The sequence below is a fragment of the Bufo bufo genome, chromosome 1 (assembly GCF_905171765.1).
Source record: "Bufo bufo chromosome 1, aBufBuf1.1, whole genome shotgun sequence".
Taxonomy (NCBI): Eukaryota; Metazoa; Chordata; class Amphibia; order Anura; family Bufonidae; genus Bufo; species Bufo bufo.
Genome location: NC_053389.1, coordinates 634,309,007 through 634,336,978, shown reverse-complemented (window position 1 = coordinate 634,336,978; position 27,972 = coordinate 634,309,007). Strand labels below are relative to the sequence as shown.

At 42.3% G+C, this 27,972-nt stretch overlaps 1 protein-coding gene across 2 annotated transcripts in view; it reads right to left on the bottom strand.

Annotated features, from left to right (window-relative positions):
- APBA2 (amyloid beta precursor protein binding family A member 2) overlaps nucleotides 1-27,972 on the bottom strand; it is a 496,602-nt gene that overhangs the window by 209,482 nt on the left and 259,148 nt on the right. For both annotated transcript variants that reach the window (XM_040413847.1, XM_040413848.1), the window contains one exon: nucleotides 10,502-10,541. In XM_040413847.1, coding sequence (XP_040269781.1) covers nucleotides 10,502-10,541 — 40 coding nt within the window. The remainder of the gene's footprint in view (nucleotides 1-10,501; nucleotides 10,542-27,972) is intronic.

Sequence of the window (27,972 nt, the reverse complement as noted above, 5' to 3'; positions counted from 1 at the left end):
TATGCCATCGGCTCTGCTCCGCTTTTCTGCGAGGACAAGCTTATTGAGGACAGTCAGGAGCTACTGCCCAGCCAAGATGTGGAGGAGAAATCAGCTACTTCCTCCAGTAGGCGGGCAAGTAGTGACGATGAGAGTCGTGTGGGAGCAGGTGTTGCGAGCGGTCAGGCACGTGGCCCTGAAACCGGTGAGAGTGACATCAGTGACATGCAGACAGTAGTGGATGATGATGTAGCCGATCGCACGTGGGAGCTGGTGTAGAGGGGGCTTCATCATCATCATCATCAGGGGATGAGGATGACAGCTTTTGCATGAGGCAGCGGTTGAGCCAGCAGGGTGCTACCATGGCTGGTATATGTAGTTCAGACCCAGGCACACCAGCAACTTGGCCAGGTGATGGCAATGCCGCCTCCGCGTTGTAATGCTGGGATTTTATGCGCCAATGTCCTCCTCTGCCTCCTCATCCTCTATCTTATCCTCTTTCTCCCCTCTAGGCTCAGTTCACAGTGGTCCTCTAGCATATCACCTATGCAAAGCTAGATATTGCCACGCAGGTCTGCATCTCGTCAGCTTGGCCAAACGGAGTCACAGCGGGGAGGAACTGCTCAGCGTTATCAATAAAGAAATCAAACACTGGCTGTCTTCTCTGTGCAGCCCACTCTATTTGGTTATACAGCTGCACATTCAATCTTCTCCGTGATGTTAGGAGGTCTATAGACTACACCAAGAACAATTTTTTCAGTGTTGATTTCCCTTTGTAATTCCACCCAGAGGATTTCAATAACCTCAACATCTTTATCCACAATTGCCTCTTTGAAACACCCTTTCATATCACTCCTAACATGTAGACACACTACAAAACCTATTCTACTAGACTTGTCTTTTCTGAAGAGTGTAAAACCCTGAATATTAACAGCCCAGTCATGTGAAGAGTCTAGCCATGTCTCAACCACACCAACTACATCTATGTGTTCCTCCAGTACAATGGACTCCAGCTCTTCCATTTTGCTTTGTAGGCTTCTGGCATTTGTGAACATGCATGCTACTTTTTAAAGAGGACTTGTCACCCCTCCTGATATGCCTGTTTTAATAACTATATGCATTCCCTATGTAATAACAATTCTAGAGCATCTATTCTTATGGCCATTCCTTTATTATTTCTACTAGAAGTTATGAATGAATTGCTAGCAGTCTGCAGTAAGGGTACAGAGGGAGGTAACCAGTTGGAGATGTGTCTCTGCTCAGTCTCACTCTTTCCAGTCAGTGCTGCAATTGTCAGACTCTGCACATACACCCCAATTTGAACTGCACAACATAGAGCCATAAGAATAGATGCTCCAGAATTGTTGTTACATGTGGAATGCAGGTAGCAGGAGTGGTAACATTCCCAGAATGTGAATTCTTTAGATTTTGTGGGCACCTTGCCCTTAATTGCAAATTAGTTCCTTCATGCAACAACAGCGTTGTCGTTGCACCTCGTTGCACTTAAAGCTCGACTCAATTTTCCTTCTGGCCGTGCCCCCTGCTCTGAGTGACAGGACCAGGCAGTGGCAACGTAATCACACCTAGCCCTGTATTCTCATGACTTTGCAAAGTGCAAGTGCTTTGCAATTAGCCAACCACACATCTATAAAGTAATTTGGATTAATATGCAATTATGTGGTAATAGATTCTTTTAATTAATGAGGAATCTGTTAATTCAATCCAGATACCGATACAAATCTGATTATGGATATTTTTATTCTATTTTCTAAACATGATCATGGGGCAGACATTGTGTCTGAGCTATTGTTAGCAGTATTAAGAGATATGCTTTACAGCTGCCACATGGGTCATAGACACAATAGACTGAAGGCAACCTCATTGACCTCTATGAGAGTTTTCTAGGCCTGCTCTGTGACCTGTGCAGTGGTCAGGAGGAAGTAGATAAGCTGTGACATCACCTATTGTGAAGGTCGGATCCTGTTACCTGAGGAAAAGTGATCTGTACGGACAAAGAAGTGGTGCCTATTATCAGGCTTAGTGGCCAGTGTAAATATAAATATAATTAACATTTTTATACAGTAGATAGTGATATGGCAAATTAAAAATAACATTATCAAAAATTATTTAAAAATGTTTACCATGACTTGATTTAAACAGTAGGTCATTTTCTGATGACACGTTTATTAAAGAGCTATGGATAGTAATTAGTGTATGAGTTATCTGAAAGACAATAGAACCCTTGAAAAGAATTCAAAAATGGAAGACTGCACTACGGTCATTAGCTACCCATACACATTCAATAGCTGTAGGCCAAATTATCATTTGGCCGACAGCTATCTTTCCCAATTCCCTCCCCATACGCATACATGTTTAGCTCGACCGAACGTGTATGTGTATTCTATTGGAAGAGCAGAGAAAGCTACTTCTGGCAGCAGTTTATCTCTCAGGAGAACAAAAGGATAGGGCGAAAATATCATTTTTCAAGATCTATGTCTCATCTAACATCATCTGTCGGGGGAGAGTCAGGACCTCCCCATACAAGATAGTGTGTCAGCCAGACCCTTCCTCTGTGGATTCGGCCTACAAAAGACTAATGTGTATGGCCAGCTATAGTAAAGTAGTTAAAAAATACATCTGAATCCACACCATTTAATATACAAATTTTAACAGATATTCAGCCTTGAAGTTCAGCTGCAAATGCAAAATATATAATTTATAACCAAACATGAGTTCTTTTTTTCATATTTCACATGCCCTTTGATAATATTCAAGTTACGGTATAAATGTTAAGAAATTATTGCCAGTTCAGAAATTATTATTTCATGAGGATGGAATAGAAATGTTAATAATCTGAAACAAAGTGAGTGGAATGAGGAAATAGCGGCTGGTATAATAACCTGCTTACAAAGTTAGGCACGCATTGTAATTTATATGCTATTGGAAGAGCTCAATCAACATAAATTGCTCTTTATTGTTGCATGCCCTACTGTATTTCATTAGTTTTTCAAACATATGAATTGAAAATCTAGTCACATGAATATGATTAAACATTTAGAGAGGCTGCAGATAGAATTTATCACGCCCCACATTTTTATGCCAGACGGACAGGGTTACATGCGGCATGACTGGCTTCAGCAGTGATGTGCCACTGGGGGACACGCCTCTGCTGAGGTGAGTCATTGGCTGCAGTGGCGCAAGTGACCCTGTCTGTCCAGAAGATTACAGGAAAATGACTTAAAGACCACTGAAGAGAGCTAGGGAGCAGAAATGGAGCAGCGGGGAGTATGATTTTTTTCAACAGGTACACTACAACAGGTTTCTATCAAAAGTTAAAGCTAAACAACCATTTTAAGATGTTGAAATAGGGGATAATATGCATGTTAATTGACAGTCCAATGTGAGGAGAAAGAGGTGTACACCTTGAGATGAGAGGTGGTTACTAGTGATGAGCGGCAGGGGTCATATTCGAATTTGCGATATTTCGCGAATATTTTGTAGAATATTTGGAGAATATTTGCAAATTCGAATATTCGTTATATTCTACTATTTTTTTTACTCGAAAAATCAACAAGGTAATGATCGCGTAATATGCGAATTTTCGTAATGCGAGTTTTTATCGCAAATTTTTCAATTGCCGAGTAAAAACATGATACCTCCCTGCTTCTTGCTTGTGGGTCAATGAGTCATAGCACTATATTGAATATATTAATTTTTTTTCAAATATTCGTAATATTCTAAAACAAGAATATATAGCAATACAGCGAATATTCTAAAAAAAAAAACGAATATAGAGCAATTTAGCTAATATAGTGCTAATATAACTATTAGACAAAGAAGATTATAGCACTATATTAGCTATATTGCTCTATGTTAGTTATTTTTTTCGAATATTCGCTATATTGCTATATATTCTTGTTTTAGAATATTACGAATATTCGAAAAAACTAATATATTCGATATAGAGCTATATATTCGTTTTTTTTTATATCCATAATTTTTCCCATTTAAAGTCATGATTCCTCCCTGCTTCTTGCTTGTGGGCCAATGAGTCATTGGCCCACAAGCAAGAAGCAGGGAGGAATCATGTTTTTACTCGGCAATTAAAAAATTAGCGATAAAAAAATCTCGAAGATTTGAAATTCCGAATATATATCACTATATTCTAAATATTCACGAATTTTCTAAGTAAGCTATATTCGCGCTAAAAATTTGCAATTCGAATATTCGTGATCAACACTAGTGGTTACACACTGGCCTATCTCAGATCACCATTTCAACTGCTGGGTGGGCTCTTCTGCACTTTAAGCCAGTGACATGCTTTCCTACTCTTCCTGTATGGCGGTATTGAGAACTTGCATTTGGGTCCTCAGTAGGCACTTTAATCCTGTATTAAATCTGGGGAAACTACTGTTGCATTGCTTACTTCAAAGGTTAACCTCCACATGACTGATGCATGACATAAACTTTCTTTAGACCATACTGCAGTGTAATACGCTGTTTTCTTAGCAATTTTATGAAACATTACAAAATAATATAGCTTAAGGGGAGTAATAAACAGAATTTATTCAGATGAAATAAAAATATGGAGTATGAGGAAAACACAGGTTTTGTGGGATTTGACCATAACTTTACACACAGTGGAAAAGAGACATTAGCCCAGCTTTACTAATGTGCCTGTGCCAAAAATATGCAAAAAAGTGGTGCATTTTAGCACATCTAGGGTTTCTAAACTTTTTTTCCGATATGCTTGACAAGGGATGGGGCTTAACAGAAAGTGGGTGGAGTTTTAGGGGAAAGGGGACCTAAGATGTGCCATTTTGCTCCAAAAGTTCAGCTCAATTGTGGCGTAAAAAAAATCTGTCATAGTAAGCCAACCAATAGTTGTTATAGAGTCGGTGAAAAGTTTCTATCCCTGCACGACATTTATCAATTGGGCTGAGCCCCTGTGAAACAACTGGGGCAGGTCTACACAGCCTGTCTAAGCTTACGCCATCATTACGATTAGTTAGCCTGGGCCATAGTTTTTTAGAATAATATAATAAATACATGTAATAATATGTGAGGGTTATTTTCTTTAACCTATTAACCACCCTGCAATTTTCTGTTTTTGTCTTATTCTTTTTTACTCCCTGTCTTCCCAAACCCATAACTTTTTATTTTTCCATTCACATTGCCGTAAGAGGGCTTCTTTTTTGTGGGTCAAGTTTTACTTTCTAATTGCACCATTTAATATTGCATACAATGTAGTGGGAATCTGGAAACAAATTCCAAATGGGGTGGCATTGGAAAAAAAAAATTGCAATTCTGCCATCATTTTAGGGGTTTCGTTTTTACGACATTCCCTGTGCAGTAAAACCTTCATTCTCTGGGTTACTACAATTACAATCGTACCACATTTATATATTTTGTTCTGTTTTAATACTACAAGAAAATGAAACTTTGTAAAAAACTTTTTCTTTTCATCACCATACAGGGAGTGCAGAATTATTAGGCAAGTTGTATTTTTGAGGATTAATTTTATTATTGAACAACAACCATGTTCTCAATGAACCCAAAAAACTCATTAATATCAAAGCTGAATATTTTTGGAAGTAGTTTTTAGTTTGTTTTTAGTTTTAGCTATTTTAGGGGGATATCTGTGTGTGCAGGTGACTATTACTGTGCATAATTATTAGGCAACTTAACAAAAAACAAATATATACCCATTTCAATTATTTATTTTTACCAGTGAAACCAATATAACATCTCAACATTCACAAATATACATTTCTGACATTCAAAAACAAAACAAAAACAAATCAGTGACCAATATAGCCACCTTTCTTTGCAAGGACACTCAAAAGCCTGCCATCCATGGATTCTGTCAGTGTTTTGATCTGTTCACCATCAACATTGCGTGCAGCAGCAACCACAGCCTCCCAGACACTGTTCAGAGAGGTGTACTGTTTTCCCTCCTTGTAAATCTCACATTTGATGATGGACCACAGGTTCTCAATGGGGTTCAGATCAGGTGAACAAGGAGGCCATGTCATTAGATTTTCTTCTTTTATACCCTTTCTTGCCAGCCACGCTGTGGAGTACTTGGACGCGTGTGATGGAGCATTGTCCTGCATGAAAATCATGTTTTTCTTGAAGGATGCAGACTTCTTCCTGTACCACTGCTTGAAGAAGGTGTCTTCCAGAAACTGGCAGTAGGACTGGGAGTTGAGCTTGACTCCATCCTCAACCCGAAAAGGCCCCACAAGCTCATCTTTGATGATACCAGCCCAAACCAGTACTCCACCTCCACCTTGCTGGCGTCTGAGTCGGACTGGAGCTCTCTGCCCTTTACCAATCCAGCCACGGGCCCATCCATCTGGCCCATCAAGACTCACTCTCATTTCATCAGTCCATAAATCAGTCTTGAGGTATTTCTTGGCCCAGTCTTGACGTTTCAGCTTGTGTGTCTTGTTCAGTGGTGGTCGTCTTTCAGCCTTTCTTACCTTGGCCATGTCTCTGAGTATTGCACACCTTGTGCTTTTGGGCACTCCAGTGATGTTGCAGCTCTGAAATATGGCCAAACTGGTGGCAAGTGGCATCTTGGCAGCTGCACGCTTGACTTTTCTCAGTTCATGGGCAGTTATTTTGCGCCTTGGTTTTTCCACACGCTTCTTGCGACCCTGTTGACTATTTTGAATGAAACGCTTGATTGTTCGATGATCACGCTTCAGAAGCTTTGCAATTTTAAGAGTGCTGCATCCCTCTGCAAGATATCTCACTATTTTTTACTTTTCTGAGCCTGTCAAGTCCTTCTTTTGACCCATTTTGCCAAAGGAAAGGAAGTTGCCTAATAATTATGCACACCTGATATAGGGTGTTGATGTCATTAGACCACACCCCTTCTCATTACAGAGATGCACATCACCTAATATGCTTAATTGGTAGTAGGCTTTCGAGCCTATACAGCTTGGAGTAAGACAACATGCATAAAGAGGATGATGTGGTCAAAATACTCATTTGCCTAATAATTCTGCACTCCCTGTATTTTGACCCTCATTATCTTTTATAAAGTTTATCTACTGAGCTGTGTAGGGTCTTACTTTTTGCGGTCTGTAGTTTTTATTAATGCCATTTTGGAGTGTGTATAACATTTGATCACTTTTTATGCAATTTCAATTGGAGGTGAAGCATCCAAAAATTGTCGAACCGGACATTTAGATTTTTATCCCCATTACGACATTCACCGTACAGGATAAATACTTTATATTTTAATAGTGCTGGCATTTCAGGATGCGGTGAGGCCTATGATATAAATTTTTTATTATTATTTATTTTTATTTTAATTATGGAGAAAGAGAGGTGATTAGAGTTTAAATATATATATATATATATATATATTTTTTAAATCACTTTTTTTAATTACCCTAGTTAGCTATAACAAGCAAACATTAGACTGCTTCTCCAATACATTTCAATGGATTATCACTGCAATGCATTGCAGATTCACTATGTTCTTATGTAGCCCTGTCACCTGCAGGGCCCCAAGTTGTTATGTAGAAGCAACTGCTTTCCCGATCTCTGCACAAGGAAGCTGTTGAAGCCCCGGGAGCCCTGTCAAAACCACTTCAGTTGTCGTGGTCACAATTAACCATGATATCTGAGATCTGCGTTATTGCCAGTCGCAGACATTAGCCACAGGTATCTGCTGTGGCTAATGTCTGCATCAACCTAACAACTATGGTGCCTGCTGCATTCGCGAGCAGGCTCGGTTTTTAATGACTGGAAAGGGTTAGTGGATATGTCAGCGTAATATGCTGCCTTATGTAAGGACAGTATATTATAGCTATAGGTACAAGCTAGACAAGATGGCACAAAAAATTACTGGGCCACTTTGCTACTACCAGCAAAGGATGCACTTCTCAAGATAGATTGACAGTACATATACAGCAGCCTGTCAATCGTGGCCCCCGGGGGTTAGGACAGGGTTCTGTTCATGAATACAACTGGACTCTTAATATAAGACCAGCATATTCTTTCAGTGCTCTGCTAGTACTTTTTGCGCCATTTTTGCTTCTAAATGCATGAACCTGTAGTTATAACATGCTGCCCTTAAATAAGGCAGCATATTAAGCTGATAGATTCACTTTAACTCACTTATATTATGGTCCTCGTCATCTGCAAGTCTTAGAAAAAAATCACAAATATGTATGAAGTATTTTGTCCCTGGCCAGCCTTCTTAAAATACAAAATTTAGCGCCTTCATCCACATCCTGACAGCTTACTGACCGGTCATGTGACATCACATACCCTGCAGGCAACAATGCATATAATTGGTCAGAGCCGTTCTACAAGCTACACTCAAAATACCTATTAAGAGACCTGAACAGGTGTAGTGGGACAATAAAAAGTAAGACCGAATCGAATTGAATATTCCAACAAGAACATATTATAGGATAAGACTGATTATAGCAAAAAACTGTGACCGATATTTTTCAAATGAGGCAGGCTGTCCAATCATAAATGACTCTTGCTGTTAAACATAGAAATTTTATATGCACATTATTTATAAAAGCTTTAAAAGGAAAATGTCATCATAAAATGACCTAATGTAAAAATCTAGTTTTAATGTTAAACATATTTTAGAATATAGATTTTGTTTAATCTCCCATGTCATCTATATTTTAAAAAATCATATAATCCACTAGGTGTAATAATAGGCTATTCCGGGGAGATTACTTCTCAGCAGTCGTCTCATTGTCATCACAGGCAGAATTACAATGACAGATATTACCTACATACTGATACCACAGAATCCAACATTCACAATACATTATGGCACATCTTATCTACTCCCCTCCCTGTATGACATCCTCTACACAAGTCACAAAGCATGCCTAGAAAGCTATCGCATAGAAGTCAATGTGAAGCATAACTTTAAATGCTGGTAACATGCAAGATGGTTGTCCTCATACCCCCATAATTATGTACAGAAAATAGAATAAAAAAACTACAATCCCAAAACATTAGAAAAAATGAATATGTATTACTATCTGGTTTTAATTAGTTAAAAAATTATAGGTGACACATTGCCTTAAACACATTGAAACAAACACATTAATACAGAAACCATGCAGCAACCCTCCATGAAGTCACAGAAAATGACACCCAAACCAAGGCTTTTAGCTTAATTAAGTCTTTTAGTCACTTGGTTCTTCAAATTACTTCTTAAGAGCTTCTGAAGATTATCACTTAATCAATGCTCGTGGGAGACAATGAGTGATAATTACTTCCACATTCAATACACATCACCCTCAGTTTCTATAATCCTGAGTCCAAGAGGCTACACATTCTTAACATTCACCTTTTTATAAACCACAAATTCTGTAGGTTCTCTATCTGAATTTGTACTAGAAGGAACAAATCTATGCTAAATATAATGTCCAGTACATTAAAGGGGTTGAACAGCCTAAAAAAAAAATCTGTCAGGCAGCAGTGTGTTCAAGAAATAGAAAAAACATTTCTCCACTTTCAAATGCCTTTCCATTCCAGAACTGTGGTTCCTGGAAGTCCTGCAGGACTGGAAGAGATGGGCAGCCGTTCTTGGTCATGAAACTGCTGCAGCCACTCACTGGCTTCTGTGGTTACGTGAGCAAGAATGGTACATCATTGCTAGTGATGTTTCCTTTTGCACGTGTGATTGATTGATTGACTGAAACTCTTGTGAGTAAGAACTGGTCCCCATCACTTCCAAAAGCCAAGATACTGGAAAGGAGGGCATTTTGAAATCCATGCTATCAGAGTAATGTGACTGCTAATACACAAATAAAAGGAAGATAATGAGTACATACAAGCTAAATAGAATTCTACACATGCTAGAGAGAAGCACATACAAGCTAGAGAGGAGTGCATACAAGCTAGAGAGGAGTGCATACAAGCTAGAGAGGAGTCCATGCAAGCTAGAGAGGAGTCCATGCAAGCTAGAGAGGAGTCCATGCAAGCTAGAGAGGAGTCCATACAAGCTAGAGAAAAGTCCATACAAGCTAGAGAGAAGTAAATACTAGCTAGAGAGAAGCACATACAAGCTAGAGAGGAGTGCATACAAGCTAGGGAGGAGTCCACACAAGCTAGAGAGGAACCCACACAAGCTAGAGAGGAGCCCACACAAGCTAGGTAGGAGCCCACACAAGCTAGAGAGGAGCCCATACAAGCTAGAGAGGAGCCCATACAAGCTAGAGAGGAGCTCCTACAAGCTAGAGAGGAGCTCCTACAAGCTAGAGAGGAGTCCCTACAAGCTAGAGAGGAGCCCACACAAGCTAGAGTGGAGCCCACACAAGCTAGAGTGGAGCCCACACAAGCTAGAGTGGAGCCCACACAAGCTAGAGTGGAGCCCACACAAGCTAGAGTGGAGCACACACAAGCTAGAGAGGAGCCCACACAAGCTAGAGTACATAGAAGCTAGAGAGGAGTATGTAAAAGTTAGAGAGGAGTGCATACAAGCTAGAGAGAAGTACATAGAAGCTAGAGAGTAGTGCATACATACCATCCACAAAACTGGGGAAAGTCGCCACTTTCTTTGTTTCCTAAAAAAAAAAAAAAAAAAAAGAAGAAAAAAAGAAACCGTTAACTAACAATAAATACTGCCCGATTAATAATACTTTTCATAGGAATAAAAGACACTTAATATAATAAAAGATTAATGAATTAATCAATTTTTTATATATTTTTTTCCATTCACATAGCCGTATGAGGGCTTAGATTTTGCGGAATATGCTGTACTTTCTAATGGCACCATTTACGGTTGCATAAAATGTGGTGGGTAGTGGGAAAAAATTGGAAAAAAACTACATTTTGCCACAGCATTCACTATGCAGTAAAATTGACCTGCTACTTTCATTCTCCAGGTCAGTACGATTAAAACAATACCACACTCATGTAATGTTTATTGCGGTTTAATTCTGAAAGAATAACTTTTTGGAGTTATGCGTACGGAGCTATATGAGAGCTCATTTTTTGCAGGGTGATTTGTTCTTTTCAGTCATGACATTTTGATCACTTTTTATAAAAAGTTTGACAAAAAATTGTGAATTGGCCATTTTTTTTCTTCCATTAATCCATTTGCCGTATGGGATAAATATTGTTATATTTTAATAGTAGATTTGTTTTCACGTGCGGCGATACCCATCATGTGTATTTTTTTTAAAGTATTTTTATTTTTATTTGGGGCAAAAATGGTGATTTGAATGCTTATATTTAGAGATCAGCGAATCGAAGTTGCCGAAGTGGAATTCGATCCAAATTTCAGGTTTTATTCGATTCGCACGAATCCAAATTTCCTCGCAATTCGTGTTAACGAATAGCATTTTTTCCTAAAATGGCTGCTGCACGTGTGAGGACATGAAGCAAGCAACTCTGGGAAGGCGGGATCACCCATAATGCCATGCATGCAGCCAATCAGCAGCCAGCCAGCCCTGTGATGTCACAGCCCTATAAATAGCGTCAGCCATCTTAGATTCTGCCATTTACCAGTGTACTTAGTGCAGGGAGAGACGTCAGCAGGCGCTAGGGACAGTGTTAGAAAAAACTTTATTGTGCTAAAAAAAACGATTTACAAGTGCAGGGAAAGATTATTCAAGGTGTAGGTAAAGGATAGTGAAGAATCATTGCGCAACATTTATGTTGAACAGGGTTCAGTAGGGAGGTTACAGCCTGGGTAAGGCCTCTTGCACACGACCGTATGGCTTTTTCAGTATTTTGCGGTCCGCAAAAAACAGATCCGCAAAAAGTACAGATGATATCCGTGTGCATTCCGTTCTTGGCGGAACAGAACAGCTGGCACCTGATAGAACAGTACTATCCTTGTCCGTTATGCGGACAATAATAGGACATGTTCTATCTTTGAAAAGAACGGAAAAACGACAATACGGAAACGGACGGCATACGGAGTACCTTCCATTTTTTCGCGGATTCATTGAAATGAATGGTTCCGTATACGGTCAGTATACAGAACACAAAAAACTGAACGTAAACGGGAAAAAAAAGCGTTCATGTGCAAGAGGCCTAGGGGATCCAAATTGCCATTATACAGCTCTGTAATTCCAGCAAACTGTTCTTGTTATTGGAGTGCAAGTGCTGTTTGAAGCATTAACAGGGTTCATCACAAGGAAATATTTCTACGTCTTATTTGCCCTTGTGCTGTGCAGTTATATGTTCTAAATCCTTTTGTGGCGTGTATTAGTGAGGAAAAAAAGGTCTTATTAGCCGTTGTGTGGCAAAGTGAGAAAATTACAGACTCTTTTGGGGTGTTTTAATTTCCTATTTATTTATTTATTTATCTGATCTAACAGTATGTCAGACAGAGAAGTGCCAGGACCTGCACATGGGAGTGGCAGAGGCCTACGTGTTTCTGGTGCAGGCACAGGTCGCAGCAGAGTAAGGGGACGTGGCAGCAGGAGTCGCAGCGAAAGGTCTGAGCTCCCAGTGTTATCTAGTGGTCGTGTCTTGACCAGCAACCCAGTGGTTCTTGAATGGTTGACTCGGTCATCTCTGTTTTTGATCCACTCCTGTTTTTTTTGGCATTAGAAATACTGATGGATTACTGACCAAAGGCTGACCGAGTGAAGGTGGATGCTCCACAGACAGGATCTGTTTTTTGGGGGTTATTGTTCTGACAGATCAGAGGAAGGGCAAAGTAATCCGTGACGTCGACAAAAACTTACTTCTGACAGCCTCTCCATTCTGTCGGGGGGCTCTACTTGTATAAGCGTTTAATAGAACAGGTTCTGTAGACATCTATGTGGAATCAGCTGACGACGTTGTAAAAGGAGTGTGTTTCTTCTTGGCTCTAACATCGACCTGTAAGGCTGAGTTCATACTTGAGTTATTTTGTCCGTTTTGGCCCCGTGACTGCCCAAATAAGTGAAGTGTGCAGTATTATTTCACTACCAGAGCAGATTCCCTATGCGTGTTACTGCAAGGCACAGTGTTCTACACCACTATAAAGTCTCTCTGCAGCCAAGAAATAGCAATTTTTTAACGAAATTCGCCGCAAGTAAATTCAGATCAAACTAAATTTTTTCCCAAAAAATCGCGAACTGGCGAATAGAATTTTTGAAAAATTTGCGCATCTCTACTTTTTTAAATGTTTATTTTTTTAACTTTTTTTTAAGTCACCCTGGGTGAATCATTAGCTAACTGGCAATCATTAGATTGCCATTGTGTTCTGTGATGGTTATACAGCCATCATTGAACACTTCATTTTCAATATAACAATACAGTGCTGCCACCCAGTGGCCTGTATTGGTATATTTTACTAATGGCTACCAAAGCCTGCTTGAAGCTTCTGTCTACTAGTATAGTGTACCAGGTTCCATGATCTCAGCCGGTGATCACTGTTACGGGAGCGGGATCACGCGGCTCCTGTTTCCAGACCACTCAGATTTTACCACGGCATCTGAGGGGTTAAACATATGTGATCAGACTTATGGCTGATCGCATACAGCTGCCACAGGTCTCTGTGTGAGCAGGCGCCATGTTTAAAGACACGACTTCCACCGCACATATACAGCGGCAGTTGTGAAGGTGTTAAAAAAATTAATCAAAAACTGCCACAAGAGCTGTATGTGGGATGGCAGCCTAAGTAGTGTATGGCTGGATTCATATTTATAAGGGCTCATGCACACTAGCGTATGTGCCCTGAGCCCATCTTGCGGACCACATTGACTTGAATGGGTCCGCAATCCTCAAGATACAGAGTGGAGGCAAGACTCGTAAGACCACGGAAGCACTACGATGCATGACTGCTGGCTTTCTGCTGGATAAATACTGGTGTACCTTAAATTTGGCTCTCTATGCCCCAAAATATTGTTGCATTGTTTGGAGTAAATTAAACCAACAAATAGATGGTGTAAAGTTAGACTAGACAGCGTATAGGTGTGCCAGATTTAGCCACTGTGATAAATCTGGCACAGTTTTTAAAGGGGTTTTCCAACCTTTACTACATAAGTGATTTCCTATCCTCAGGATAAGCCATCACTAGCTGACTGGTGAGTGTCAGACAACCCCAACCCACCAGAAGTCAAAGCTGGAACTACACAGCTGACTTCACAGCTTGACTTCAATGAAAGGAGCTCTGTAGTATCAAGCTCCTTTCATTACAAGATTGGCAGAGCTGTGAAGTTCCACTGCCAACATCTGGCGATTGGACCCCTGCTGATCAGCTATTGATGGCCTGTCCTGAGCATTTTTGAATAACATTTGTCGGTTTCAGCATTATTTACAAAAAAATAGCATGTTCTAGGTATCTTGTTTTTCCCTTTTAGACAGGCTGATGATCATCGCGATGCTCAGCCGAATACCTCGTGTGCTCGAGTCAGTGTATTTAAATCCAATTTAGCCTCTATTTCTGAAAAGGTTCTACTGGGATTTAAACTCACAATCTTCTACATTAGAGGCAAGGAATTTAACCACTCAGCTATAAAGCTGAATGATAAACTGTGTCAGAAAAACCTCATAGTAGTATGTCATATAGTAAGTATTCGTATACAGAAGTATAATTTCATATTTCACTGCCAGTTAACATGTAGCTGTATAGCGTAGTGGTTAAGGTTCTTGGCTCTAATGTAGAAGGTTGCGAGTTCAAATCATAGCAGAAACTTTTCAGAAATAGAGGCAAAATTTTATTTAAATACACATATATATATATAAATAAATTTTTAGCCATAATATATTTACATATATTATTATATATTTAGAATATACAACATATTATAATATATGTAAATATATTATGGCTTAAAACATCAGTAGTAGTTTCCCACATATTATGCATTCATATATATCAGAAGTATGATTATATATATATATATATATACACACTGCTCAAAAAAATAAAGGGAACAATTAAACAACACAATGTAACTCCAAGTCAATCACACTTCTGTGAAATCAAACTGTCCACTTAGGAAGCAACACTGAGTGACAATCAATTTCACATGCTGTTGTGCAAATGGGATAGACAACAGGTGGAAATTATAGGCAATTAGCAAGACACCCCCAATAAAGGAGTGGTTCTGCAGGTGGTGACCACAGACCACTTCTCAGTTCCTATGCTTCCTGGCTGATGTTTTGGTCACTTTTGAATGCTGGCAGTGCTTTCACTCTAGTAGTAGCATGAGACGGAGTCTACAACCCACACAAGTGGCTCAGGTAGTGCAGCTTATCCAGGATGGCACATCAATGCGAGCTGAGGCAAGAAGGTTTGCTGTGTCTGTCAGCGTAGTGTCCAGAGCATGGAGGCGCTACCAGGAGACAGGCCAGTACATCAGGAGACATGGAGGAGGCCGTAGGAGGGCAACAACCCAGCAGCAGGACCGCTACCTCCGCCTTTGTGCAAGGAGGAACAGGAGGAGCACTGCCAGAGCCCTGCAAAATGACCTCCAGCAGGCCACAAATGTGCATGTGTCTGCTCAAACGGTCAGAAACAGACTCCATGAGGGTGATATGAGGGCCCGACGTCCACAGGTGGGGGTTGTGCTTACAGCCCAACACCGTGCAGGACGTTTGGCATTTGCCAGAGAACACCAAGATTGGCAAATTCGCCACTGGCGCCCTGTGCTCTTCACAGATGAAAGCAGGTTCACACTGAGCACATGTGACAGACGTGACAGTCTTGAGACGCTGTGGAGAACGTTCTGCTGCCTGCAACATCCTCCAGCATGACTGGTTTGGCATTGGGTCAGTAATGGTGTGGGGTGGCATTTCTTTGGAGGGCCGCACAGCCCTCCATGTGCTCGCCAGAGGTAGCCTGACTGCCATTAGGTACCGAGATGAGATCCTCAGACCCCTTGTGAGACCATATGCTGGTGCAGTTGGCCCTGGGTTCCTCCTAATGCAAGACAATGCTAGACCTCATGTGGCTGGAGTGTGTCAGCAGTTCCTGCAAGACGAAGGCATTGATGCTATGGACTGGCCCGCCCGTTCCCCAGACCTGAATCCAATTGAGCACATCTGGGACATCATGTCTCGCTCTATCCACCAACGTTGCACCACAGACTGTCCAGGAGTTGGCAGATGCTTTAGTCCAGGTCTGGGAGGAGATCCCTCAGGAGACAGTCCGCCACCTCATCAGGAGCATGCACAGGCGTTGTAGGGAGGTCATACAGGCACGTGGAGGCCACACACACTACTGAGCCTCATTTTGACTTGTTTTAAGGACATTACATCAAAGATGGATTAGCCCCGCCCGTTCCCCAGACCTGAATCCAATTGAGCACATCTGGGACATCATGTCTCGCTCTATCCACCAACGTTGCACCACAGACTGTACAGGAGTTGGCAGATGCTTTAGTCCAGGTCTGGGAGGAGATCCCTCAGGAGACCGTCCTCCACCTCATCAGGAGCATGCACAGGCGTTGTAGGGAGGTCATACAGGCACGTGGAGGCCACACACACTACTGAGCCTCATTTTGACTTGTTTTAAGGACATTACATCAAAGTTGGATCAGCCTGTAGTGTGTTTTTCCACTTTAATTTTGAGTGTGACTCCAAATCTAGACCTCCATGGGTTGAAAAATTTGATTTCCAATTTTTTATTTTTGTGTGATTTTGATGTCAGCACATTCAACTATGTAAAGAACAAAGTATTTCACCTGTGTGAAGTTGGCACCCCATGTTCTTAAATTTCAAAAAGAAATACACCATTCGTTTGTGCTGTGTTTGTGCTGGTTTGTGCCGCAAAAATGAACGTTTGTGCCGGTTCGGTTCCTGAGATATTGCGAGTTAGATTTTTATGAAGCCCCGCCCACTTTCCACCCCATGTTATTAAATTTCAAAAAGAAATACACCATTCGTTTGTGCTGCGTTTGTGCCGCAAAAATGAACGTTTGCGCCGCTTTGGTTTCCGAAATATTGCACGCTTGATTTGCTGAAACCCCGCCCACTTTCCACCCCATGTTTTTAAATTTCAAAAAGAAATACACCATTCGTTTGTGCTGCGTTTGTGCTGGTTTGTGCCGCAAAAATGAACGTTTGCGCCGCTTTGGTTTCTGAAATATTGCAAGCTTGATTTGCTAAAACCCCGCCCACTTTCCACCCCATGTTTTTAAATTTCAAAAAGAAATACACCATTTGTTTGTGCTGCATTTGTGCTGGTTTGTGCTGCAAAAATGAACGTTTGCGCCGCTTTGGTTTCCGAGATATTGCGCGCTTAATTTGCTGAAACCCCGCCCACTTTCCACCCCATGTTTTTAAATTTCAAAAAGAAATACACCATTCGTTTGTGCTGCGTTTGTGCTGGTTTGTGCCGCAAAAATGAACGTTTGCGCTGCTTTGTTTTACTGAGATATTGCGCACTTGATTTGCTGAAACCCCGCCCACTTTCCACCCGATGTTTTTAAATTTCAAAAAGAAATACACCATTCGTTTGTGCTGCGTTTGTGCTGGTTTGTGCTGCAAAAATGAACCTTTGCGCCGCTTTGGTTTCCGAGATATTGCACGCTTGATTTGCTGAAACCCCGCCCACTTTCCACCCCATGTTCTTAAATGTCAAAAATAATACACCATTCGTTTGTGCTGCGTTTGTGCTGGTTTGTGCCGCAAAAATAAACGTTTGCGCCGCTTTGGTTTCCGAGATATTGCACGCTTTATTTGCTGAAACCCCGCCCACTTTCCACCCCATGTTTTTAACCCTGACCCTAGACCCCCCAGGTGTGCTGCAGCTTGCCTCCCTCCCACCCCCCCACAATTTTTTTGGGGCACAAGCATATTATTTTATTTTTTTCCGCGTATGCTGACTGTGGCCGGGACTCTTAGCGTTCGGCCACTGTTCGTGCATCGCACACCCCACCGCTGATCAACTTCGGACGGTTGATCAGCGAGTTTGAATTTTCAAAAAAAAAATTTTTTATTTTTATTTTTTTATTTTTTTGTCTGTTAGGTTTAGGATAAGTTTGCAAACACCCGTCCCCCCACACACACGCACACCAAATAAAGTTTATCACGCACACACACTCCCCTATGGCCCGCCGGATGTTCTGGGCTGTGGAGGCATACACCCAGCTTGCCTCCGAGTCCAAGAGCCCCAGTGAGGACGCGGATGACCCCACTTTTCTTTTGTCATCCGTGTCCTCCTCATCATCTAACGATGATGATGATGAGCCCCCAAGGCGGCGGAGACGCTGCCAGGCGGAACAAGGGGACCGCCATGCTAGGGACCCTGTGGCCCACCCTAGTATGAGAAGCTCTGGGGCTCGTACTAGTTTTCCGGCCCACCAGTTAAGTCCACCGGAGCCCCCTACCGGTGAACTTGTCTGGTATACCCCAGAGCGTTTTGAGCCCGTGATTACTGATTTTGTAGGCCAACCAGGAATCCAGATTTCCACAGTGGGCTTCACTGAATACGACTACTTTTTTTCAGTGACCACTTTGTGAATCTGATGTTGGAGCAGGCGAACCTGTACACCCAACAGTTCATTGCTCAACACCCGGGCTCCTTTTTGGCTAGGCCCGGTGGCTCCGGTCTGTGCAGCCAAGATGAGGACATTTTGGGGCCTCGTGCTGCATATGGGCCTAGTCAAGAAACTTAGTGTCAGGCATTACTGGAGTGGGGACGTCCCACTTTACAGTACGGCCATGACACGTACCCGGTTTGAGGCCACCTGGAAATGCCTGCATTATGCCTGCATGTCCTGCCTATGACTGCCTGTACAAAATCAGGCCGGTCATGGATCACTTTGGGGCCAAATTTGTGCAGGCCGATGTACCTGAAAGGGAGGTCGCGGTTGATGAGTCTCTTATTGCTTTCAAGGGGAGACTCATTTTACGCCAGTATGTTCCCTCTAAGCGGGCGAGGTATGGCGTGAAGCTGTACAAACTTTGCAAGAGTACCTCAGGGTAAACTTACAAGTTTCGTGTGTACGAGGGGCGGGATTCCTGTATTCAACCCCCAGAATGTCCTACCACTCTGGGTGTTAGCGGGAAACTTGTGTGGGAACTTATGCACCCACTGCTAGTTAAGGGTTACCACCTGTACGTGGATAACTTTTATACTAGTATCCCCTTGTTCCAGTCCCTCGCCGCCAGATCCACGTCCTCTTGTGGGATCGTGCGGAAAAATCAACGCAGCCTCCCTACCCACCCCCTCCAGGTACCTATCCCCAGGGGTGCGACCCGTGCCCTTACCAGTGAAAACCTGTTGCTGGTCAGATATAAGGACAAGATTGATGTCCTTGTACTGTCCACAATTCACGGTAACGGTATCACCCCTGTCCCTGTGCGAGGTACCGCGGCAACGGTCCTCATGCCCGATTGCATCGTCGACTGCAATCGGTATATGGAGAGTTTATCTATCTGATCAAGTCCTTAAGCCATATAACGCAATGCGCAAATGTTGCGGTCTGCTTGGTGCAGGTTGCCTTGTACAACTCTTTTGTGCTGTCCCGGAGTGCTGGCAACACAGGGACATTCCTTCAGTTTTATGAGGCAGTCCTCAAGGACCTGATCTTTTCTGACCGGGAAAGAGCAGGCCGGAGTACCTCGGGAACTGGAGGCGCCCGGATCGTCCCTGGCCAACACTTTCCAGGTGTGGTCCCCCATACTGGAAAGAAGGAAAGGACCCAAAAAAGGTGCAGAGTGTGCCACAGGAAGGGGATAGGGAAGGACACCACTACTCAGTGTGACACGTGCCCGATCATCCGGGCCTCTGCATTATTGGTTGCTTCAGGGAGTACCACACTTCCATGGAGTACTAAATTTATGTTCCCCTTCCCCAATTTAGCCACTGACAATCGGATAAAAAACTATGGTTCTCAGACTTGAGACACTAAAACAAAAAAACAAAAAATTCAAAAATATTTAGTAAAACTAAAATAAATAAAAAAAGTTGACAAATAGGGTATAGCCGCGTCTGTAAGAATCTGCTCTATAAAAATACCCCATGACCTAACCCCTCAGATGAACATGGTCAAAAAAGAAAATAAAAACGGTACAACAGTGATGTAAGGTGACAAAAAAAACTTTTTTTTGCACCGGTTTTATTTTATTTTTTGACCGTGTTCATCTGAGGGGTTAGGTCATGGGGTATTTTTATAGAGCAGATTCTTACGGACGCGGCGATACCTAATATGTCAACTTTTTATTTTTATTTTAGTTTTACTAAATATTATATATATATTTTTTTTTTCGTTTTAGTGTCTCAAGTCTGAGAACCATAGTTTTTTATCCGATTGTCAGTGGCTAAATTGGGGAAGGGGAACATAAATTTAGTACCCCATGGAAGTGTGGTACTCCCTGAAGCAACCAATAATGCAGAGGTCCGGATGATCGGGGCATGTGTCACACTGAGTAGTGGTGTCCTTCCGTATCCCCTTCCTGTGACACACTCTGCACCTTTTTTGGGTCCTTCCCTTCTTTCCAGTATGGGGGACCACACCTGGAAAGTGTTGGCCAGGGACGATCCGGGCGCCTCCAGTTCCCGAGGTAATCAGGCCTGCTCTTTCCCGGTCAGAAAAGATCAGGTCCTTGAGGACTGCCTCATAGAACTGAAGGAATGTCCCTGTGTTGCCAGCGCTCCATGACAGCACAAAAGAGTTGTACAAGGCAACCTGCACCAAGCAGACTGCAACTTTTTTGTACCATGCCCGGGTTTTGCGCATGGCGTTATATGGCTTGAGGACTTGATCAGATAGATAAACTCCTCCCATATACCGATTGCAGTCGACGATGCAATCGGGCTTGAGGACCGTTGCCGCAGTACCTCGCACAGGGACAGGGGTGATGCCGTTACCGTGAATTGTGGACAGTACAAGGACATCCCTCTTGTCCTTATATCTGACCAGCAGCAGGTTTCCACTGGTAAGGGCACGGGTCGCACCCCTGGGGATAGGTACCTGGAGGGGGTGGGTAGGGAGGCTGCGTTGATTTTTCCGCACGGTCCCACAAGCGGACGTGGATCTGGCGGCGAGGCACTGGAACAAGGGGATACTAGTATAAAAGTTATCCACGTACAGGTGGTAACCCTTATCTAGCAGTGGGTGCATAAGGTCCCACACAAGTTTCCCGCTAACACCCAGAGTGGGGGGACATTCTGGGGGTTGAATACGGGAATCCCGCCCCTCGTACACACGAAACTTGTAAGTGTACCCTGAGGTACTCTTGCAAAGTTTGTACAGCTTCACGCCATACCTCGCCCGCTTAGAGGGAACATACTGGCGGAAAATGAGTCTCCCCTTGAAAGCAATGAGAGACTCATCAACCGCGACCTCCCTTTCAGGTACATCGGCCTGCACAAATTTGGCCCCAAAGTGATCGATGACCGGCCTGATTTTGTACAGGCGGTCATAGGCAGGATCACCTTGGGGGGGGACATGCTGCATTATCTGCATAATGCAGGCATTTCCGGGTGGCCTCAAACCGGGTACGTGTCATGGCCGTACTGTAAAGTGGCTTCTGGTAGAGGACGTCCCCACTCCAGTAATGCCTGACACTAGGTTTCTTGACTAGGCCCATATGCAGCACGAGGCCCCAAAACGTCCTCATCTTGGCTGCACAGACCGGAGTCCAGCCACCGGGCCTAGCCAAAAAGGAGCCCGGGTGTTGAGCAATGAACTGTTGGGTGTACAGGTTAGTTTTCTCCACCATCAGATTTACAAAGTGGTCACTGAAAAAAAGACTAAAGTAGTCATATTCAATGAAACCCACTGTGGAAATCTGGATTCCTGGTTGGCCTACAAAATCAGGAATCACGGGCTCAAAACGCTCTGGGGTATACCAGACAACTTCACCGGCAGGGTGCTCGGGTGGACTTAACTGGTGGGCCGGAAAACTAGTACGAGCCCCAGAGCTTCTCGTACTAGTGTGGGCCACAGGGTCCCTAGCATGGCGGTCCCCTTGCTCCGCCTGGCGGTGTCTCCGCCTCCTTGGGGTCTCTTCATCATCGCTAGATGATGAGGAGGACGCGGATGACAAAAGGAAAGTGGGGTCATCCTCGTCCTCACTGGGGCTCTCGGACTCGGAGGCAAGCTGGGTGTATGCCTCCTCAGCCCAGAACATCCGGCGACCATAGGGGAGTGTGTGTGTGCGTGATAAACTTTATTTGATGCGCGTGTGTGTGGGGGGACGGGTGTTCGCGAACTTATCCTAAACCAAACAGACAAAAAAATAAAAAAAGGCCAAAAAATTTGATTAAAAAAAAAATAATAATTCAAACTCGCTGAACAACCGTCTGAAATTGATCAGCGGTGGGGTGTGCGATGCGCAATCAGTGGCCGGACGCTAAGAGTCCTGGCCCCAGTCAGCGTACGCAGGAAAAAATAAAATAATATGCTTGTGCCCCAAAAATAGTTGTGGGGGGGCGGGAGGGGGGGCAAGCTGCAGCACACCTGGGGGGTCTAGGGTCAGGGTTAAAAACATGGGGTGCAAATCAAGCGTGCAATATCTCGGAAACCAAAGCGGTGCAAACGTTAATTTTTGCAGCACAAACCAGCACAAACGCAGCACAAACGAATGGTGTATTTATTTTTGAAATTTAAAAACATGGGGTGGAAAGTGGGCGGGGTTTCAGCAAATCAAGCGCGCAATATCTCGGAAACCAAAGCGGCGCAAACGTTCATTTTTGCAGCACAAACGCAGCACAAACGAATGATGTATTTCTTTTTGAAATTTAAAAACATGGGGTGGAAAGTGGGCGGGGTTTCAGCAAATCAAGCGTGCAATATTTTGGAAACCAAAGCGGCGCAAACGTTCATTTTTTGCGGCACAAACCAGCACAAACGCAGCACAAACGAATGGTGTATTTCTTTTTGAAATTTAAAAACATGGGGTGGAAAGTGGGCGGGGTTTCAGCAAATCAAGCGCGCAATATCTCGGAAACCAAAGCGGCGCAAATGTTCATTTTTATGGCACAAACCAGCACAAACGCAGCGCAAACGAATGGTGTATTTCTTTTTGAAATTTAAAAACATGGGGTGGAAAGTGGGCGGGGCTTCACAAAAATCTAACTCGCAATATCTCAGGAACCGAACCGGCACAAACGTTCATTTTTGCGGCACAAAGCAGCACAAACGCAGCACAAACGAATGGTGTATTTATTTTTGAAATTTAAGAACATGGGGTGCCAACTTCACACAGGTAAGTATTTCAGAAGAATATTTAATTAATTCAGATCTAGGATGTTATTTTTGTGTTTCCTTTATTTTTTTGAGCAGTGTATATAGTAGTTACACATTTATTTTGTGCCATACATTTTCTACAATTACAAAAAAAATATATAAAATTTAAATACAAACTAAATTTAGCCTCTATTTCTGAAACGTTTCTGTTGGGATTTCAACTCACAACCTTCTACATTAGAGCCAAGAACTTTAACCCCTATGCTATACAGCTACATGTTAACCTGTACTGAAATATAAAAATGATACTTCTGTTGTATAGGAATACTTACTACATGACAAACTACTATGAGGTCTGACATAGTTTATAATTCAGCTTTATAGCTGAGTGGTTAAAGTCCTTGCCTCTAATGTAGAAGGTTGTGAGTTCAAATCTCAAACTTTTCAGAAATAGAGGTTAAATTTGATTTAAACACACTGGGTGTCCCCAAGCACTAACTCCATATATGGACATGTATATATATGGAGTCAAAGCAGGGACTCCTAAGCCGCGGACTCACACTGGGGGATTCCCTGACTGTACAACGGTCTTCTGCATAGACCTCAGTGGGACCCAGCACCCTCTCCTCTTCAGAGCAGGGGGTGCCTAGTTTAATGCTCGGTTTTTCCCATTGACTTCCATTGTGCTTTGTAGAGCACCCGAGCATTGCAAAGTGTTCTACTCGAGCACCTGAGCACTTTGGTGCTCGATCAACACTATTGGAAACCAGTGTTCCTAGGCAAATGCTCATTCATTAGGTAATTGCATCTTTTCTGTGGCACATTAAATTATCATTTGCTGGCAACAGATAGTCCTGTGTAAACAGCAATGTGCTGCCAGCAATGATTTTCTATAGGGTTGAGCAATCGCAGTAGTAGCAAATGTAACTCTCTCCTCTGCCTAACGATAGACAGTTATCAGAAACAAATGGCTCATTTCTGGCAACTGCCTGTTTAGTTGGCACAAGTGCTCTCTATGGGAGTTAAAAAATGTTAGGAAAAAAAATACCTGCTTTAAAATCCTACAATAAAAAATGCTTAGAAAGCTGTGAAAAAAGGTCAGGCGTAGAAAAAGGTCTAAATCTAAGACAGCTCGGAAGCTGTCTTACATTTAGAACTGGCAAAGGATCCGACGAAGTTATGAAGAGACCAGCGCCTCTTCATAATTTCGGGGATCCACCGCCAGCTTAAGAGTTTATTGAGACCGGCGTCTAAAACGCTAGTCTTAATAAATGTGCCCCTAAGTGTGACAGAAACCTTGAAGGGTTGTGAAATAATTTCCAGATATTTCTGACTTGCGGGACCTGCGTTGGTGATCATACTTACCTGATCTCCCGTGCTGGGTTCCGGCTTGATCACTCCATGGCCTTCATTACATTTCTTGGATCTCTCCATGTAAAATTCAAGGTTGACGCCACTGCAGCCAATCACTGGCCGCAGAGGTGATCTGCTTTTCTTGCATCACATGACCATTTGACATCACACAAGGGGAGCAACAGCAAGTGATTGGCTGCTGCGGTGTCAAACAAGAAGTTTACTTGTAGGGGCCAGGGAGCTAACAAGCTTGGACCTAGCACCTGGGATCAGGGAAATATGATCACCAATGCTGGTCCCACCAGTCTGAGAGGTCTATAAATTAGTGCACAATCCTTTTTAGGGTGATTTCACATGTTGCTCTGATGCAGTTTTTCTGAGGTCCTTTTGGTATACATCACAAGTTATTAATAGAGTTTGTCACTTGGCTTGTAAAATTTTTAGTTTTGCAGCAATTACTCTATAATGAACTAAGATAGACACTTTGCACAAAATGTGGTCATAATTCTAAGATCCCTGTAGACAAGAACAGATTTATATTTAACTGAGTGCCTCCCTGGCCTTCATTCTAGAGTTTTAGTGATCTTCTGGGAATGGTATCCTGCCACTTATTTAAAATACAGCATAATTTCTGCTGTGGGGCAGGAATACATAACATATTGCTGCATAAAATGGAATGAAATAAACATATACTATTACATATTTGTATGTTAAGAGAAAATGCACAGTTTCATTCTCCATTTAATATACAATGACACAATATAGAAATTCTAATTATAATCAAACATAGCTTCAATTTATACTTTAAAAGGATTATCCAGCCATTAAATGTTTTAAAAAAACTACTGAATGCTCTAAAATAATAAAAATACATAATACTCACCTTAGTAACCACTGATAAGTACTCGACCGCTTCATGTTCTGGACACTGTTATAGCCAGTTATAGCCAGTGACTGGATGCAGTGGTCACATGTCCAGAGATTGTGGCGGGATTCGGGAAGCATCAGAACGGGAGTGGCAAAGGAATCTATAAGCTGAGTATTCCTGCTTTTGTTATGTTAATGCATCAGCATTTTTTTAAAAATAAATGGCTAGAGAATGGCTTTATTTTGTCATGTATGTCTTCACAATCAAATGTCTTGTTATGTCCTCTCTAAAGTAGAATGAAGTGATTTTTAAAGTTTTCTAGCAGGTCTGTGCATCTCCATGGTAACAGACTACAAACAAGCTTGTGTAGTCTAATCCTGCAATCATGCCTCCTTCCATCTTCCACTAAAATCTTTGCTACCAAATATTAGCAATAAGTAGAGTTTAGTTGGATGGAGGGACGCTAAGCTGCAGTCTGTTTTCAATGTTGCGTCATTGCTTTTATTTTTAGATAAAAAACATTTATTGTGAAGGTGGACATAGTAATTAAAGCGTGTCTTGAGCACTATTAGAAGTGGTGCTACATGTAAGTCTGGATCGCTAATTTTTATGTGTATACCGTACTACACATAAATGGCATTGGAATACACTGAGAGGACTTCTGAATTAGTGCTTAGGAGTCCTGTCCATTATGTGCGCACAGCTGAGAAGTCCTGCTAATGTACTACAGCACTGATTTGCAGGATCACAGCAGGAGAACTGGGGAGTATACACATAAAAATTAGCGATCCAGACTTAGTATTAGTATTGTTCTCGTAGTACTGTTCCTAATAGCGCTTGAGGGAAGTGGCAGAACTCCCTTTAACATACAAATTCATTTACCCTTTCATTACACATTCATTAGCTATATTAGAGTGGTTGCTATGTGCAAGTTTATCACTGGTGTCATGGGGCCACTATTATCACGGTTACTGCCAATGCTACTGCTACCAACACTGTCCACACTTCGTCATATTCTCACTATCGTCATGGTTACTGCCAGTGCTGCTGCTGCCGCCACCGTCCCCGCTCTGTCATGGGGCCACTACTGAAACTGCTGCTGCTGCCACCGTCTCCGCTCTGTCATGGGCCACTACTTGAATCTTGGGGTACTGCACGGTAAAGTCCATTGCGATAAATTAGACCTGACGCTTTTACTGACCTCTAATACTGATGCACAGTAATCCCTCAGCTAACAGAAGGGATTAGCTATGAATCTTGGTGCCCTATACAGTGATATAGAAGGCGATAAATTACAACTGCCTGTAATACTGATGCACAGTATCTACAAAACAGATTAACTGTGAATGTGGGTGCAATAGAACGTAATGCACATGGTGATACCCTCTACCTGCACTTCCCTTGCAGTTAGAGGGTATACCTGATTTATCGCTATTTGCGATGAATTAATTCGGAACGAATCAAATTTCTTGAAGAATTTCTGGCGAATCATCCAAATCGAATTTTTAAAAAACTTCGGTCAATCTCTATTTATCACCCATTATGCAACATGTATTTCTCTTCTGCAGCATTGCTTAGATTCAAATCACTATTTTAATATCAATAATTTCTTACAAAATAATAAAAAATATAATTTGAAAACAGTAATACAGTTCTTACAGTAACACACAAAGCTTAGAACTGAGAGAAGCCTAGCAGTTTTATAAAATCTGTGATAGGAAACTTGTAACTTTTTATCCAGAGTAGTGCCAGCAATTACAATATATTCCTCTTAATTAAAAGACACAATTATCCAGATCTGGTTAATTTATTAGGAGGACAGTAACTGCTGTCTTTATTTGTGTTTAATTACATGAAGGAAGATACAATATAGTGTCAGACAATCACATAAATAGTAAATGAGAACCAAAGCAAGCATGAAAGGCAAACATTCAAAGCCAATGAGCTTAAATACTAATGTTATATTGCACAAGGATAAGAAACCTTACAAATTTTACAGAATTTTTGTGCCATTCTTCTGTGTGTTTTTACAGCGAAAATGAGGGTTTTATAGGCGGGTGACATCACAGGGGATGGTTTACTGCGGATAGGCTGGCTGCACAGCATTACGGGTGATCTTGCGTTCCTGGGCTTATCTCCTCTCCACTTAGGCACCTTGCAGACGAGCGTGTGCGGATTAGGTCCGAATACATTGGGAATGCGTTCAGTGAAACATGCGTGATTTCACAAAGTGATTCAGTTTTGTCCGCGATCGTGTTCAGTTCAGTTTTTATCGCGTGGTTGCAAAGCGATTTAATGCGTTTTGCTCACGCGTGATGAAAAAAACTGAATGTTTACAAACAATATCTCTTAGCAACCATGAGTGAAAAACGCATCACATCCGCAGTTGCTTGCGGATGCGATTTTCACGCAGCCCCATTCACTTCTATGGGGCTAGTGTTGCATGAAAATAGCAGAATATAGAACATGCTGGGATTTTCACGCAACGCACAAGTGATGCGTGAAAACCAACGCTCATGCACACAGACCCATTGAAATGAATGGGTCTGGATTCCGTGCGGGTGCAATGCATTCGCATCACGCATTGCACCCGCGCGGAATACTTGCTCGTGTGAAAGGGGCCTTAGTTTCACTTTCTAACACAAGCAGCCTCTATTTTAGGAAAACATCTGTTAGCATAAAGATCGA